An 18,081-nucleotide genomic window follows, 5' to 3' on the forward strand; every position below is an offset into this window, starting at 1 on the left:
TCATTTTTCACAAACTACTAAGCACGTGACCATAATTAGAATTGAAACATTCTTTTTTTTTAAGATTTATTTATTTATTATGTATACATGAAGAGGGCATCAGATCTCATTACAGATGGTTGTGAGCCACCATGTGGTTGCTGGGAATTGAACTCAGGACCTCTGGAAGATCAGCCAGTGCTCTTAACCACTGAGCCATCTCTCCAGTCCCGAATTGAAACATTCTTAATCAAAAGGTGTGACTTATTTATCTTCATAATTTTTTATCTTCTAGACAATAATCAACGCAGCCTAGCTGCCCAGACATATCTGTGACTTTTGGTCCTGTCTGTAAGACAGATCGACCTCGCGGCAGGATGTGGTGGGGAGACACCATCCTAATCTTCTCTTCCCTTGACAAGACTGCAGACCCTCTACCCCCAGGAGACAGACTGTGCACAAGGTGGTAGGAGGGCTCTGCCAAGCACCATCGCACACCAGAGGGAAAAAACTCCACAGTGTGGGTGGGTCCCCATCACGCTCCGTTATAGGCCTGAGGTCGCTTTGGTTGTACAAATAAGGGAAATTGAGGCCCGTTGAGGACATGGACTCTGGCCCAGATCCAATCAGTGACAACAACTGGCACTGGGAAGAATGCAGTTAACCAAAGTGAGGACTTGGTAACGCTCCATGTGGGCCCGTGGTGCCCACTCCAGTCCGTGGTTGGCGGGAAAGCTGAGGTCGCGGAACCTGCGTGGGAGACCCCACGCTTGGGTGAGCCAGCGGGGGTCCCGCGGGCTGGCCCCAGCCCGCCACAGGCCGCGCCCCACGCGGGGCCCCCGCCCGCTCCCCTTCCCCTCCCCCGGCGGGAGGAGGAGACTGGGCGGCCCTCCCCCGGCCTCCCGACGGCCGCCGCAGCCAGCCCCGCGCCCTCTCCACCCTGCGCGGCATCTCGGACGTCCGGAATCCCGGCCCCGGCCCGAGGTGAGCGGGGATCGCGGGGCGGGAGGTCACGGCGGCCGGGGGATTTGCTGCGGCCCCGAGCCTCTCACGCAAAGGAAGAGCTTTGCTGCGGGGACAGGCGGCGGGGCGGGGCCCGACGAACCCCAAACTCTGAGCCCAACTTTCACGACCCCTCTTGGGGTCCCCCAGCCCGCTCCCGCCCCGGCGGAGGCCGGGTCCCCCGGCGGGACAGTGGGGGAGGGGGCACCCGAGGAATGCCGGCTGGGCCGGGAGGGGCTGCGGGCGGGGGCGGAATGTGGAACTCTCCCGGGGGACCCAACGTGGTCACCATGGCGAGTGCCGGACGGACGGGTGGCACTGGCCAATCAGAGCACGGCTCCACGCCCAGACCCTCGGCACTGCCAATGGAAGCCACGCGGTGGGGTGGGCGGGACTGCGCCTTGCAGGACCGGACCCCCGCACCCCCGCCAGCCGCTAGGGGGAGCGGGGCTGGTAGCCCGCGAAGGGGCGACCAAGTAGGGACTAAGGCTGTCCTGGGCCCTGGAAAGCAGAAAACTAACTTCGGGAAGTAATGGGGACAGGTGGAGCAAGGGCTCGGTGCTAAGAGAAGGGAGGGGCCCCAGCAGCCCACTGCCCTGGTAGTGCTGGGGTGAAGTCTGCAAGCCTCTTCCCCATCCCGCCGCTTCCGTCTGTGTAGGTGAGATATGTCCCTTATTCGGCCGGTTCCCTGAACTTTTGTGGGAGTTGGATTGGTTCTTATTGGCATGGAGTCGCCTACCTGCTGGAGGTATTAAGAATCTTGTTGGTGCCTCTCGATTCTGTACGTGGGGAAACAGTCTCAGAGACCAGGGACCTGCACATACCACATGACATATCAAATAGCAAAGCTAGGGTTAACGTCTGTTCTATACGAATGTGCGATCCCAAGAGCTGCTCCGAGTCCTGGGGCTGGAGTCGGTGCCCACGAAGACGTCCACTTTCCCTTACCCAAGCCACATTTGTTTGGTGGGCCTAATGTCTGAAGATCTCCCAGGGGCATGGTGCTCTTCAGGTAGTCATGCCCCTGTCTCAGAGGCATCCAATTCCACTCTTCCAGCTCTGTTTACTGCTAGCATGCTGTACCATGGCAGGCAAGCAGCTGTCTATCTACGCCTCAGTTGACCAAGCTGTAAGGAAAATAATTGGAATCTGTGATTTAGGATGTTTTGTGACTCCTCAGTTCAATATGGGGATACCTGGGTACTGTTCCAGCATGGAGACTTAGCCTTCCTCCCTCTCCCTCACTCCTCTGTTTCTCTCCTGGAGGTCCAGCAACTGTACACTGGGCTCTCTCAGTATCCGTGGTCAGAGGGACAGACGCCCACAATCTGCGGGCTGACCAGCCTTGGGCCCTGCACTTATCCAATCAGGCAGTCCCCCTGCGGTTTCCTACTGGGCTCTAATCCCTACCCACAGCTAGGCCTGTGGCCCTCGGCTTACCCTGGAGTCCACCTGAAAGATTCTAAGAGGACATGGGAGGAGTCTGAGTTGTGGAGGTCCTGGGTTCCCCATCCCCTCAGCTGGCCCGCATCCAGGTCTTAGTGTTGCTCATTCCTCTCCACGGGTACTGAGAGAACCAACCAAACACTGAGGACAGACTACAAAGCTGACTATCTCCCCACTCCCCCTAATCAAAGAGACTTCATCAGGCAAGAGCTCAGACATCTGACTCTGACCTTGACCACAGATGGGCTTAGACACCTACCTGTATCAGCACCTGGCTGAAAACTGATTTCTGGTTTTTAGGACGACACAACACTCCCAGACTGTCTGATCACAGGGAGACCCCCTAAGAGGAGCTTTGCCCACCCTCCATAGGCTCAGCAAACATTCACACAGCATCCACTGCTGCTCAGCCCTGTTCAGACAGCCAACAAGACCAAGAAGCCTTTGAGAGCGTCACTGTATGTTCATTCCCAAAATAAGGAGGTTCTGGTGTTTAGGAAAGCGAGCATGAAATATCCAGCGGTTAGGAAAGTCTTCTCAGGCGAGGGGGTGATGCAGGTGGGTCTTGAAGGATATGTTGGAGTTTGCAGATGGAGACAAGAAGAGGGAGAGATGTTCCCAACCAGTCTGTGAAGAAGACACTGCTCACTTTCTATGGGCAGCACTGAATCTGTAACCTGCCTGCAGTAAGTGTCCAGTCAAAGTGTCCTTGTTTCCTGGACCAGGCAGGGACCGAGTTATGGCTGGGGTTCAGGAGCTCTGTGACCTGCTCAGTTCTGCTGCTTGGCTCAGATGCGAGGCTGTATGGTAGAGTGCTACATCCTCCATCCCGCTAGCCAACTCTAGGCAAGTACTATATGCAGAACCTGTCTTATAAGCTGTAAGTGGCACAGATATCCCTACGGAGTGGAAGGCAACGCTGTGAGAGAGGTCACTGGTCAGGTATGGCTGTGGGATGGGACAGGGCATATCGGTATTTCCTAGTAGTGGCACCTGAGTTGGAAGCATGGGCTGGCTGGCTTTAGAAGGGATGAAGACAGGAACACTCTGGGCCTGTGGGGGCTGTCCCCAGCCTGAGCTGCCCCTTGGAGTGCAATGGCAGCCTTAGGTAATCAGGAGCCCACCGTCCCCCATAATGTCACCAAAGGAAAAAGGCACCAAATCTGGGGAGGAAAGGGGCAAGTGACGGGCAGCTGGGCCCTGCCTGACTATAGCATGAGGCATGAGCAGGGCCTGTGTGTACCTGGGTTACCACAGCTACTTGAGTGTTTCCAAGGCTGTTATGTGAGTAGGGTGGGAATGGGGAAGTGTTGCTAGGCAGAGGCCAGCTGCATGGGGTGGGGGGTTGGGGGAGGGTCTGCACAGGTGTGCTTGTGGGGGTGGGGTAGACGTGCTCCACCTCTTCCCCCATGCATGTGCATACCTGTTCTGGGCCTGAAGAGAAAGGCAGAAGGTGTTCAGAGCCTCCCTGCCCCACTGTTCCTACCTTTCCCCCACCCTGTAGAGGGGCCAGGGCTGACTTTGGAGGCCCCAACCTGGAAGCCATTAGGGGCCTGGATGATGTCTGCTTTGCTCCTGTGCCATGAGCTTAGAATGTCTGGAAGGGGCCAGTTGGAGTCTTCTCTAAGCCAAGCAGAGCCCTATGCCAGGCCTGGCAGCTCCAAGGCAGTGGATGTGGCAGCCGCCCCCACTGCCACACTTCTACTGAAAGGCAGTGGGAAGACCGGACTTCAGGGCTGATTCTTGGGCTTCCTGCCAACCCCTCTCTTCTCCTCTCCCCTGCAGATGCTCTTATTGTTTCTCTTAGGGCTGTTCTGATGGAACTGGGCCAGGAAAATGGGGAAGACAAGTGTGTGTGTGTGTGTGTGTGTGTGTGTGTGTGTGTGTGTGTGTGTGTGCAGAGTTCTCTTTGGAGTGTGTATGTTTGGGGGCCCGTTAATGTGCCGGTGCATGTATACAGTGTATCTGTATCTGTTTGTATAGCTGTGTGCCCATGGGTCCATCTCTGACTGTATGTGTCATTTATCCCTGTTTTGTGTGGGCAGGAATGCTCGTTGTGTGTTCCCAGATGTGTCTGTGTGTGCAGAAAATGCTAGATGCTTGTGGGCGCCAAGGCTACCGACTCATCACACAGGCCGAGACACTGAGTCAGAAAAAAGGCACATTGCCTGTCAGGAACTAGAGCCTGGGTCCTTGTGGCTGTCTGGTGACTGTCCACACAGTGTCTTTGGGGTTGAGCTATGTATGGAACTGTAAGTAATGAGGGTGACACGGGCTTGGGGACATAGCTCAGTAGTAGAGGGCTTGTTAATGGCTTTCCGTGGAGGAGCTGGGGAGGCTGAGAGACTCTGAGACAGCTCAGAGGTTACCTGACTACTCACACGCCCCAAACATGGACTTCTGAAATGTAGTCTTTGCTGTATACCTGCCAAACACCCCAGGCCACAGAACTGCTAATTGTTAATTAAGCAAGGGTCCAGGTGAACCAAAGCACACCCCGATGAAAGTATCCTGGGTTTCCTTACCCTGCACCCTGCACCCTGCACCCTGCACCCTGCACCCTGCACCCTGCACAGGGGGAGAAGCAGAAACCCAGAAAGGCCCTGTGGCTTACATGAAGCTCAGACAACAATCAAGGTTTCGGATCAGCCGCCTTAAAGGGATGAGGGGAGTTGGAGCCAAGGAGAAAGTAGCTGAAGGCCCCTGTTGGCTTCCTTGGGGCCACTCCGGAACACACCTCCCTCCTCCTGCTTCTGCCAGTACCGCCCTGTTCGTCCCCTGAGTATGCACAGAGGGTTGATCAGGTGACTGTCGGTGGTGGTCACAGCCCAGTAATGGTTGTGTTCTCCCGCAGGTCTGAAGAGGCGCCCCAGACGGGTATCCTAGAGAGCAGTGGGTCGCGGCGTCCATCATACACAGTGGTACCATGTAGGTCTCTGGTCCCCGGCGTCGTCCTTGAGCCTAGGCGAGTTCGCACCCAGGGCCCGCCCAGCCTCACTATGAGCCACGGCCCGAGCCCGCGGCTGGCCGAGTCCCCGCAGCTGTCCAAGAGCAGCCTGCTTACCATCCTGGGCAGCCCGTCCCCGGATCGCATGGGCCCGGCCGACTCGCTGCCACCCACGCCGCCCAGCGGCACGCCGTCACCGGGGCCGCCACCCGCGCTCCCCCTGCCCGCGCCTGCCCTGCTGGCCGACGGCGACTGGGAGAGTCGCGAGGAGCTGCGGCTGCGGGAGCTGGAGGAGGCGCGCGCGCGAGCCGCGCAGATGGAGAAGACGATGCGCTGGTGGTCCGACTGCACGGCCAACTGGCGCGAGAAGTGGAGCAAGGTGCGCGCCGAGCGCAACCGTGCGCGCGAGGAGGTGCGCCAGCTGCGCCAGCGTCTGGACACCCTCACCAAGGAGTTGGCGGGCGCGCGCCGCGAGCGCCAGGAGGCTCAGGGCGAGTGCGAGGCGCGCGGCCGCGAGCTGGCCCGGCTGCGGGGAGCGCATGGCCCGGTGGACAAGACGCAGGACGACGGCCCGGATCCTGAGCGCGAGCATGAGCCTGTGCGTGACGTCGGGGCGGAGAGGCCGCCTGGTAGCCAGGTGCGCCCAGCTACACGGCTTGGAAGAAGGCTGGCATTCGGGCCAGCCTTGCACAGGGGCACAGGTGGGAGGGAGCAGTGACAAAAGCTAGTAAGGATCTGGTCTCCAGTGAGGTGTCTGTCAGCCCCACGTGGTGGCGGTGGAGAGGGCAGGTAGAGATCACCTTGGATTGGAGAGCTCCATGTTCTGGCGGTCTGTCTACCCCCTACACCTTCAAAATCAAAGAGTCTTCCACGCCAAGCACAGGAGAGATCCGTGGACTTGGCTTAGATTAGTAGCTAACTCGCATTCTTTCATCCTGAAGGGAGATAGCTGACTCTCTGGTTCCCCGAGCCGGGCCTTTGGGAGGGGCGTCAGAAAGGCTTTCCCCGAAGAGGTTAGTTAGCTGAGACTGAGAGGAGGCATTCACATCGCCTATGGGAAGTGCCAGAATCCATAGTTGGTGGTGGTCATTGCAAAAGTTGGTAGGCTGGAGGCCTGCCGAGCATGGGGAGTGGTGGTAATCATTCCGTGCCTATAGTTAGTTACATTATCTACTTAGTCCCTGCAGCAGCCCCGGAGCCAGGGAGATTCAGAACCAAAGTCTGTGTTGCTACTCCAGCTGCTGGGTTTGCTCCAGGGGGTGAGTGGTAACACTTAGTATAGCTGGAGCAGGATGATGGTGAAGGGCAGGCCGGCAAGGTCTGGGCTTTGGTCCCCAGGAGACCAGATCCTAGCATTGAGACTTAGCTGACACCCTCCTCTCTGGCCTAGCCCTCTCCCTGTGGCAGGGCATTTGGGTTCCAGGGCTTCATGCTCTTCTTGCTGGCTTGTTTGGTTGTTGTCACAGCCCCGGAGTCTCCAGGGACAGTTTAGGGAGTCTCGGGTCTGCAGTCTGAGTCTGCACACCAGCCCAGGCACTCTATTCTGTGATCCGACTTTCTGGTATTTCCATCTGTCTCCGGTGGCAACCAGAGTGCCCCACCTGGACCACCTGAGGTCAGGAGGATGGGAGGTCAGCGCTCCACAAGTCCTCAGCGCCACCGATCTCCCTGTGACCCTGTTTGCACCTGAATTAGAATCATAAGCCATAGTAGGAATCCCCCACTTCGGCATCTGTTCCGACTAGTTCACCCAATGTTTGCGTACGTGGGGTGACAGGGGGCCCTCCCAGGATATAGGAAAATGGTGGCTGGCTATGTACTTCCAGGATGTGAGGGAGAGGCTCAGAGAAGGAGAATGAAGTAAGCTGCAGAGGAAAGCAGGGCCCAGAGGCCCCTGGTCACCTGCCCCTGGTCACTTAGCCAACTCCAGAGCAGGGCCTGAGATGGCCAGGGTGAGGCCCTGGGCCTGGTGCAGTCCCAACCTTGGTCCCCACAGGAGCTGGACCTGGTAGAGAGCCTGCTGAAGAGCAGACCAGAGGAGCCTGAGGGCTGCTGGGACGCCTGCAGTGTGGCAGCTGGCGGCTCTCGGTCCAGCTCAGGCCGCCAGGATCGCAACCGCCTGCCCTGGGAGGACACAGCCAGTACAGAGGAGGATGCCTCCAAGCTGACTGCCCTGCGGCTACGGCTGGACGAATCTCAGAAGGTGCTGCTCAAGGAAAGAGAGTGAGTCCTGTGGGGGAGGTGGGGCCTGGAGCTGGGCACCCTGGAATTCCAGGCGATTCCCACGAAATCTGTTGAGGCCCAAGCTCAGATTTTACTTATCTTTGGGGTTTTGTTGTTGTTGTTGTTTTGTTTTGGTCTTTTTTTTGTCATCCCTCTCCCCGGCCCCAGCCCCTGCCAGATGAAGACTGAACCCAGGGCTTTATGCTAGGCAAGCGCTCTACCATTGAGCTAAATCTCTAGCACTAAAATCTAAGATTCTAAATCAGCAAACCCACTACAGTATCTTTTATTGTTGTTGTTTTTTTTAAAGATTTTTTTAAAATTTACTTTATGTGTGCCTTCTTGGCTGAGTGGTGGTGGTGGTGGTGGTGGCGGCGGCGGCGGCAGCGGCGGCGGCGGCGCACACTTTTAATCCCAACATTAGGGAGGCAGAAGCAAGCAGATCTCTGTGAGTTCGAGGCCAGCCTGGTCTACAGAATGAGTTCCAGGACAGCCAGGGCAGTTACACTGAAAAGCCCTGACTCAAAAAAAAAAAAAAAATTATGTATTTGAGTGATTTGTGTGTATATATGTGCACCATGTGAGTATCTGGTGCCCACGGGGGCCAGAATAGGGTATTGGATCCCCTGGAACTGGAATTATAGATGGTTTTAAACTACCATTTTGGATGCTGGGAACCAAACCTGGGTCCTCCATAAGAGCAGCAAGTACTTCTACCTCTGAGCCATCTCCATCCCTCATCCTTTGTTTTCAAAGTAGAACCTCAGGACATGAACCCAGGCTGACCTTGACCTCACTGTGTAGCATGTGGTGGCCTCAAGCTTACTTCTGGTGGCAGAGAGGGTAGCCGGCTCAGGGAAAGCAGGACAGGAAAGGAAGTTGGCAAGCTGTGCTTGGCCCAGGAAGATGACAATTTGTGAGTGGATGGGTCTGGAGGCCCAGGCCAGTCTGGGCTGGAGGTAAAAAGGCAGGGATCATCAATGAACAGGTGACCTTGGAAGCCAGGAATCTGGGAATCCGAAGTGGGTGGGCAAGGAGAAGGTTATGGCATGGAGTCCTGGCTCTGTCAGGTTCAGAGGCTGGCTAGAAGAGAGGGGGTGGGGGTAAGAAAAGGGAGCCATTTTCGGGGAGAAGGAACCAGGGGACACTGTTTAACCGGAGAGTGGGTGGCTGGACTGAGCACTTAGCTGACCAATGGATTTAGAATATGGAGGTCATCAGGGACTTTGATGATGGCATTTAGAGGTTATGACCTGATGTTCATGAATATTCTCTAGCTCTGGTGACCACGAAATAAGCATATAGATTATATACTTGGTTCACACATACGATTTTACTTAAAAAAAAATCAACATAAAGGCTTGGGAAGAGGGGGTTGTCTCAGTGGTAGATTGCTTACCTGGCATGTATAAACCCTGGGTTCCCATGGGTAGGGAGAGGGAAGGACAGAAGGGAGGGAGGAAGAAAACACCCCCTGTGATGAATTGGAGCGATCCCTCTATGGGCGCCATTGCCTCTTTGGCTACGGAAAGCCAAAGGGACCAGTAACCAGCAGGACCTGGGGAGAAGATGAAATGACTTCTTCCTGACCACCTTCCCTGCCCACACCTCATCTTGGACTTCTAGCCACAGAATACAGTGGGAGAATACAGTCTACTTTTTAAACAGCGACAACAAAATCAAGCTAGTCCACCCCCTGAAACATGAAGTCAAAACAAAAAGAGTCTAATAAAGCCCGTGTGCTCTCCCGTTCCCCTCCCCAGGGACAAACTGGCTCTGAGCAGGAGCATCGAGAAGCTGGAGGGGGAGCTCAGCCAGTGGAAGATTAAATACGAGGAGCTGAGCAAGACCAAGCAGGAGATGCTCAAGCAAGTAAGGCCGGAGGCTTGGGGGGAGGTGGGGGGCGGGGGGGACGGGTGGTCCTGGCGGTGGCAGCCGCATGCTGGGGAGTTCCAGCCTGGGGGACAGGTTAGGGTGGAATTCCTTCACTTGGCCATAGTTCTGAGTACCAGGCAGGCAGGGAGATGATGGTAGCCTAACAGGTAAGGTCTGTGTGTTGAGACGGCATCATAACAACATGAAGAGCCAGGTGGTGGCGGCTCATGCCTTTAATCCCAGCACTCAAGGGGGCAGAGGCAGGCGGAGGCCAAGGTCAGCGTGACAGCCAGGGCTACACAGAGAAACCCTGTCTCAAAATACAAACAAAAACAAAACAGCATGAAGGAGGTAGAGTGATAGGCCAAGGAGGGCCTCTATAAGATGACAACTGAGGTGGGTGTGGCAGGTCACTTGGGAGGCTGAGACAGGAGGATTGAGTTCCAGGTCAATTTAGGTGCAGGGTGAGAGCCTGTCTCAACATCTCTGCTCCACTCCCTACAAGACGCTGTTTGAAGTGAGACCTAAAGGGACTAGGTGAAGTCATTCTTGAGAAGATAGGGGATCTGGGAGCTCAGCAGCAGTCCTGGAATAGACAGACAGACGCCTGGTGTATGCTGGACACAGAGAAGGCTAGTGTGGCTGGAGAATCCTGTCAGAGGTAGGATTGATGGGATAAGTTTCAGAGGGTTTGTGACCAGAATGGAGGTGCCAGATGTGACATTTATCTAATGTATATCAGTTCAAACAGAAGCCTCGTCAATCAAAAGAGCTGTGTCCTCACGTTCCCATCTCAGCAGCAAGGCAATTGAGGTTGAGATGTTGGCTGCAGCTTCTGCCTCCTGTACAGATTGCGTATGGCCACCAGGGGGCGCAGCCATCCTGGGAAAGCTTTACCAGATCCTCTGGGGTCACAGAGGTCAAAGACCAGAGAATTCGCTTAGGAAGATTGCCCAAACCTGGTCTTCCCCGGGAATCTATTCAAGCTCCTAAAAGAGTCCCAGCCCTCTCCCTGCCTGCTTGAATCTTCCTTCTTCTTTTGGGGTCCAGGAACCTGGCCCCACACTATTCAGACTTCCAAGTGTAGTTGCTGGAAAGACACTAATGGAGCACCAGTGTACAGTTGATTAGAAAATCCTCTTGCGCCTGGCTTCCTTCCACGGTATTGTCTTCGAGCTCGCTGTGTGCTCGTGTGGAGCAGCAGCTTGGAGAAGTGCCCACAGCAGTTCTTATGTCTACACATGGACACTGGTGTTTAGGCCACATCAGTGTATGTTGAGAGCCGTGGGGAAGGCAGGCAAGTTCTCTGCCTCCTAGGCTTGCAGTCTTGTGGGCAGTGGGAAGAGGCCAGGTGGATGGGAGGAGCACACAGGAGCATGATATTGCACGACTTTGTGAGAACACAGGAGTTGGGTTCTACCTAACGGCACCAAGAAACCCTCAGAGGGGTGTTGGTGTGTGTGTTGCGGGCGGTGTGGAGGGTTGAACTGACTTTGTTAAAGTTCACTCTTGATTCCCATGGTGGACAGTGGGCTGACCCAGCCAAGTGCAGGCACCAACAGGCCAGATTGTGGTGAGGTCGGAGGTGACAGACATCTGAAGCCCAGAGTGGCCAGATTCAGCCTACTCCGGGTCCCTGGGGCCCCATCACCCTGGCTGGTGCTCCCCTCCGGCACTACTTCTGGGATATATCCCGGTGGCCCTCGTGACCAGGCTGGGTGATGTCTCTGCAGCTCAGCATCCTAAAGGAAACCCACCAGGATGAATTGGGCCGCATGTCTGAAGACCTGGAGGATGAGCTGGGCGCGCGCTCTAGCATGGATCGCAAGATGGCTGAGCTGAGGGGTGAGGTGAGTGACGCTAGCGGGGAGGGGCTCCTGGGGCTCAGGAGTTCAGGGGATCTATTGAGCAATCAGTGGGAAAAAGACAGCAGCAGCCTGTGCTGTGCTGTGCTGTGCCGTGCTGTGCTGTGTGGGGCCAGCCACACTCCAGGGACCTAGCCTTCAGGAGGCACCCCCTTTCCCACACAAAACCCAGAAGCGCCCCCACATCCTGAACACCATGAAAAATAAAAGCCCAGCATAATTATAGCTGCTGCAGCTGGATCTGCTTCCTGGTGCCATTTTTGGCTTCAGGAATGGGGGGGGTTCTTCTAGCTTGTCTCTCCACCCCTGGCCCCCAGGAGGCTCACTGCGTCCGTCTCCCGCTGTTGCAGATGGAAAGGCTTCAGGCAGAGAATGCAGCCGAGTGGGGCCGCAGAGAGAGGCTGGAGACGGAAAAGCTGGGTCTGGAGAGGGAGAACAAGAAACTCCGGGCACAGGTTGGGGACCTGGAGGAGGCCCTGGCCCGCAGACGGCGCCAGAACGCCAGTGCCCTGGACTGCGACCTGAGGGCCAGCCAGGCCGCTCTCTTTGAGAAGAACAAGGTGGGCAGGGAGTGATGCCCAGGGCCCCCATCCAGCTAATCAACACACTTATTATATGTCCTGCATGTGGATAACGGCAATACAGGCTGAGCCTCCTTGATCCCCAAACCAGACATCCAAAAGGCTCCCAAACCCCCAACTTTGAGCAGAAAATTTCACACTTAGGTGTGGTAGGTCCCAGTCAAAATTCGAGGGCGATAAAAATGCTAAAGAAAATTGCAGTCAGGCCCTAATGACATACGTGAAACTAATGGATTCTATGTTTAGACCCAGATCCTGTCCCCAAGAGATCTCTTGATGTATATGTGAATACCCCGAAAGTCCAAAAATTCTGGAATCTAGGCTGAAGATAAAGTTTGGTAGAGTACTTGCCAAGCATGCAGAAAGCCCTGGGTCCCATCCCCAGCACACCTGTAGTCCCAGCGCCCAGGAGGTAGAGGCAACAGGATCAGAGGTTCAAAGTCATCCTTGCCTACAAAGAGAATTCACTGTCAGCCTGGGTTACATGAGACTCCATTAAAAAAAAAAAAAAAGAAAAAAGAAAACAAATACTTTTGAGCCTAGGCACTTCAGATGAAAGATACTCAATGTATAATTGCATTTATTAGACAACTACTGTAAGATAAAGCAGTTGGTAATTAATCACCTACTGTGTGATAGTGACGGCAATGAGCAGACAGGTGTGTCCATTTAGTCCGTGAATCCGATGGCTCAGAGGGACAGATTGCTCTCTCCATCACATACGGTCAGCTGAGCCTGGTCCTGAAAAGGCTTCCTGGGCGGGGGGCGGGGGCGGGGCGATGACTTTGAGCCGAGGTCTCCAGGAAAAGCAGAAGTTAACTGGTGGTAAACTGACCTTGCAGAGGGTAGAGTGAGGTCTGGGGAGTCAGAGAAGAAACGAGGACTCTGGATGGGTGTGATGGGGGGCCCAGGTGGAGGAAGCAGTAACCGTGGGCTGTGTTGTGAGAGCAGTGAGCGGAGGTGGGATGGGCAGCTGCCAGGTGGAAGGTGGTGGTAGGCCAGAGGGTGGGGAGCCCCTGCCGTTCCCAAGGCTGCAAGGGAGGTAGACAGCCGGACCCTGGAGCAGATGAAGGAGACAGTAAAGACAGGGCTAACACCACTGCACCCCCAGACACCCCAGAGTAGGGCAGTCATCTCTTTTCCTGGCTGTCCCACTTTGACCTCAGGTCTCTTCCTGTGCCGCATGCACACCTACTCCACAGTCCAGCTCATCCCCAGACTTAGAAGTTTAACACCACATGCTTGTCACCAAGACTGTAAACCTCATTGCTTGCCCAGAAGCTCTACAGCCCACTGGACACCCTCCTGGCTCCTTACAGTTATACATCAAGTGGAGCCACTGGGTCACCCACCCAGCCTTCTCACCTCACTAGGTGGCACTGCCTTAACATTCAACAGCAGGTGTGACATGCCTGTAGAGGAGATGCCAGGCCCTCCTAGCTGACAGCCCATGGCCCTCCCTGAGTGAGCCTGTGACCGGAGCCTTCCCGCCCCTCTAGGAGCTGGCAGATCTGAAACACTTGCATGGCAAGCTCAAGAAGCAGTTTCAGGAGAAGGTGGCAGAGCTGGCACATGCCAATCGGCGTGTGGAGCAGCACGAGACGGAGGTAAAGAAGCTGCGGCTGCGGGTGGAAGAACTCAAGAAAGAGCTCGCCCAGGCTGAGGATGAGGCAAGTACCAGCAGGCCTGAGAGGGGTGGGCCGCATGCCCACCTGTGCTACTGTGTGCTGGGGCCTGGCAACTGAGGCAGTGGGCAGGCGAGGGCAGATGGAGGGGAAGGAAGGTGGATGAGGTGAGTGAGCAAGTGAGGTGAATGGAGGGGTAGATGGTTAGGTAGAAGGCCAGAGGCTTCCAGGTGCACAGAGGACTAGATGGACAGATGGATGGACAGTGAAGTGGATTAACGAGCTACAGGTGTCTGATAGATGATGGGTGCCCAAACAGATTGATGACTAGGTGGGTGAAGGGACAGGGAACGAACGGCATCTCATGAGAAGCAGGTGGGTATGGCTATGTGGCCAGGTAATTGCGTAGGTGGGTATGCTGGCTAGATTTGATGTATGCTGGGTAGATTTGGAGGCTGGTGGCCTACAGTGATAGAGAACAGAATGGAAGTGGTCCTGGGGAGCCTTCGGAACCAGAGCTGGAAACCGGGCACAGTTCCAGAGCAGAACGGGGGACGTGGCTGAGGCAGGCAGCCTCTGCCCAAGGTGACCCTCCTGTTCTCTGTCTTGCTCGCCCCAGCTGGATGAGGCCCACAACCAGGCCCGGAAGCTACAGCGGTCCCTGGATGAGCAGACAGAGCTGAGCGAGAACCTCCAGGTGCAGCTGGAGCACCTGCAGTCCAGGTAGGCAGGGGTGCTCTGCTGGGGGAGGGCCCTAAATGTACAGGGCAAGGGCCAGAACTCTCAAGAGAGCCGGAGGGAAAGACCAAGAAGGAAGAGCTCCTGGGGCCAGAATCCTGTCCCCTCTGCACAGGAAGGGCCAGGGCCAGGAAGCCGGTGGGGTGTGGCTGCAGGAAGACATCCCAGCTGGGGGCTCTAGAATTGTCTCCTTCGGGTGGACGGGCTGCTGGTGTGAGTACATGGAGGGCTGCCAAGGAGGCCGGGCTCTGGGCAGGGCCCGTGATGCTGGGAATCCCTGGCGAGAAACAGCACCATCCCCCGGGGTCTTGGGGATGGGTGACCCCAGGGTCAGTAGGAATATGAAAGGCTGCGGGGCAGGGAAGGGCAGAGAGTGGCAGGCCAAGTCTCTCAGCTGTAGCAGGAAGCCTCAACCCCCGAAGGAAGTGGAGAGGTGCCTGGATCCACCCACTTGGCACGCCGCCACCCCTCCTGTCCCCACCCCACTGTCCCCACACTCTAAATCCTGCCTCCTCCATACATTTCTTACTTCCGTGACCACCTAGACATGCCAAAGATCTTCAGGCAGAGCCCTCCAGATTCGTAGCTGGGAAGCCCCAGAAGCATGTGGCCAGTGTGGCCACACCCATACCTGCCTTCTTACCTGTGGGTGGAGGGACCCGGGTCCTGCAGCCAGAATTCTTGGGTAGGGGAAAGGCTGGGTGCCCTCAGGACACTGAACCCTACATGGTCAGCTCCCCCTCTGTAAAAGAATAGGGAGATCTGTCACTGTGGAAGAGAGCTCATTGAATCTTTTAAAAGAGCCAACAGATGCTGTGACGTCATTTGCACCTGGCGGGGGATGCAGCTCAGTAGCTTGCTGCAGATACTCTACACCTGGATTTGATCCCCAGCACCACATACACTGAACGTGGGTTTACACGGGTGTGATGCCCGCACTCTAGAGGTGGAGAGCAGATCAGAAGTTCAAGGTCATCCTCAGCTACATAGGGAATTGGAGGCTAGCCTGGGCTGCATGAGAATTCTGGGGGAAGCGTCTGGACCACCAAATGTTGAGTCACTGTTGCATTGATTGGCCACTCACATTGCCTCTCCCAGAAGGGAACTTAGGTGTGGGCCAGAGAGATACTATGTCCAGAGCCTGCTGTGAGGCAAAGAAGGGGGCGCTCTTTCCCCCCAGGACTGGGAGACCAAAGGAAAGCCCTTCGATGATGCCCAATAGTGGGTGGCCTGGTGGGATCGATCTCTTGGTTATCAGCAATGGGCTTATTGAGCATCTACTTAGTGCTACTGTGTGCTGAGAGCTTGTGGTTGGGAGAAGCTTTGGAGCCAGGCCTCACGGTTATGTGGTATAATCAACAGGGTCTCAGTTTCCCTCTAGCCTGGAGTGACACCTGAAATTTATACAGGGCCCAGGCACTGATGTGAGTCAGGCTTATTGAATGCCCAGTTCCACACGGTCCAACCCTGTACACTCCCCCTCCTCCTCCCTCAGTAGGCCACTCACTCAGCCTGGGGCTTTCCAGAAGTCTCAGCCACATTCCTGGGGAGCCATAAACTCCCAAAATGGGCAGACTGGCTCTGCTCAGCCTCCCCAGCACCTCTGTCGGGGGCGGGCAGGGCCACCCAGGATTGCTGCCTCATTTTAGTTTGTAACTTTTCTTGCTTTAATGTTCCGGGACAGCGCACTAAATCACTGTGCAGTGATGGAGCCGCACTCTCGCCCCTCCCTGCCTCGTTAATAATTCATGCCTTCCAGTAAGATACACGAGCAACTGCCTTGTTGGGGGCAGTGCGTTTTCTCCGCCTCCTCCTGTCCTATGGGCGAAGTTTGTCCAGTACATTTTGCCCTGTTGGAAATCGTAATGTGTGGAACTAGGGCTGAACAGACATTAGGCATGTCGTGTGCTCCACACCCTAATCCTTGGTCTCGTGGGTCCCTGTGAGGGACCAACCCTGTCTCCGTCACTTCTCCAAGTCCACCACCTACACCAGAGCTAGCACTGCAGCCCAGAGGACAACCCCACTAGCCCCTGTCTGAGTGACTTTAGGCAAGTCATTTAAGTCCCTCGGGCTTCAGTGTCCTTGTATATAAATTGGGGTGGGCAATAGCATTCCCCCATGTGAGCACAGGTGCCCCAGAGTGCATTGCAGTTGGAATTGTAGCCACTACCAACACAGATGCACTATGATCCCTGCTCTGACCTGTTACCCCCACCCCTCAGGCTCCGCAGGCAGCAGCAGAACGCCCCCCTTTTTGGGAAGATCCGTAGTACCCGATTTGGCACCGAGGAAGCTGGAGATGGAGCCAGCGACCTAGATGAGGACGAGGACCTGCAGATCCAGGTGGCCTAGAGCAGTCGACTCAAACCATTCGAATTGTGCAGCCGTCCATGCTTTCTTCACTCCTTGGGTCCCGTCCCCTGCTGCACCACTTCCTCCCCTCCCAGGAAGGCAGTGATCTCACCTACTCACACCGCACTGATGGGGAGCCTGTTGGATATGTATATTGTATATATGCCCAGGATTGCCTGGACCATTGGATTTTATAAACACAGGACAGCCATCACCCAGGACTTAAGACCCCACCTGCGTAGGACTTTATGGACCATGTTGAGGGAGGCATGGTGGTCTGGCAGGGGCTATTCATAATAAGATACCATGATCTCAGACTTTTGTAATAAATGGAGTTCAAGCTCTCAGGGCGGAGTCCTGAAATTGCAGGAGACTTGGGAAGGAGACATGGTGGGTCAGCATCGCCTGCACCGAACATTGAACTAGCGTCCAGGATTGAGTGCATGAATGAGCACCTAAGTGGCTGAGGGATCTGGTGTCCAGCCTGTCGGGAAAGAAGGAAGTGTGGTGCCCGTCTGATCTGGACAGGAAGAGGCCTCAGTTCCAGACCCTCATGGGCTCAAATCTGTGCCCTTCCCTTTACTGACTGCCACCTCAGGGGCATCCCTCACCCTCTGTGAGCCTCAGGTTTTCCATCTGTAAGTCAGTGTTCCACAGTTCACTGGGTAAAGCACTGTCACATACTCCTGACAACCTGGGCTCCATCCCTAGAACCCGCATAAAGATGGGAAGAGAGAATGAACTCCATAAAGTCCTCCGACCCCAGCCGGGTGGTAGTGCCTAGTACCTGGGAGGCGAAGAAGGCGATCTCTGTGAGTTCAAGGCCAGCCTGGTCTACAGAGCTCATTCTAGGACAGACAGATATGTAGAGAAACACTATCTTGAAAAACCAAAAGAAAAAAAAAAAGTCCTCGGACATCTACAGATGCACACACACTAATAACAATAGTAATAAATTTTGTAACTAAAAGCCATGTTAAAGTTCTCAGAGGTGTACCATGGGCAGCAGGACTTGCCAGCAGAGTAAAGAGCTGGTTGCTGCCGGATTAGGTAATGGACAGAGATTTACTCACAGGAAATCGGAAACCCTCCTTTTTGGTTATTTGAGGTAGGGTCTGGCTAGCAGGAAACTATGCATCCCAGGCTGTCCTTGAACTCAATCCCCTTCCTCAGTCTCCAAGTACTAAGGTTATAAGCATGTGCCACCACACCCAGATGGTAATTTTATTTTTGATATCTAATTTCCAAACTTAATTAGCAGATTTATATAGAATTTGAAGGGAATGGGTATTGGAGTCACAGCAACAGACACTTAAACTTCCTAAAGTCAGAGGGAATCCAGGGATCCTGCCTTCCTGACAGGCTCTGTAGATGTTAGGGTCGCCCTCACAGGCAGGTGGTGAGCTTCCTGTATTCAGGGGTGTGCAGGAGGGCCAGGGCTCAGC

At 55.3% G+C, this 18,081-nt stretch overlaps 1 protein-coding gene across 2 annotated transcripts; it reads left to right on the forward strand.

Moving 5' to 3' along the window:
- Positions 1 to 257: 257 nt before the first annotated feature.
- Ccdc102a (coiled-coil domain containing 102A) lies at positions 258 to 16,981 on the forward strand. Of its 2 annotated transcripts, none has more exons than XM_052729070.1 (9): positions 258 to 963; positions 5,282 to 6,011; positions 7,371 to 7,597; positions 9,361 to 9,469; positions 11,206 to 11,322; positions 11,688 to 11,897; positions 13,418 to 13,588; positions 14,163 to 14,266; positions 16,507 to 16,981. In XM_052729070.1, exons 2-9 carry the CDS (start codon positions 5,427 to 5,429, stop codon positions 16,634 to 16,636), a joined length of 1,653 nt encoding a protein of 550 aa, XP_052585030.1. In that variant the 5' UTR covers positions 258 to 963; positions 5,282 to 5,426; the 3' UTR covers positions 16,637 to 16,981. The 2 variants fall into 2 exon arrangements, with proteins under 2 accessions (XP_052585030.1, XP_052585031.1); XM_052729071.1 differs by lacking the exon at positions 258 to 963 and adding an exon at positions 988 to 1,639.
- The last annotated feature ends 1,100 nt before the right edge of the window (positions 16,982 to 18,081 follow it).

This window comes from Peromyscus californicus, unplaced genomic scaffold (assembly GCF_007827085.1).
Source record: "Peromyscus californicus insignis strain IS unplaced genomic scaffold, ASM782708v3 Scaffold_8__1_contigs__length_139910024, whole genome shotgun sequence".
Taxonomy (NCBI): Eukaryota; Metazoa; Chordata; class Mammalia; order Rodentia; family Cricetidae; genus Peromyscus; species Peromyscus californicus.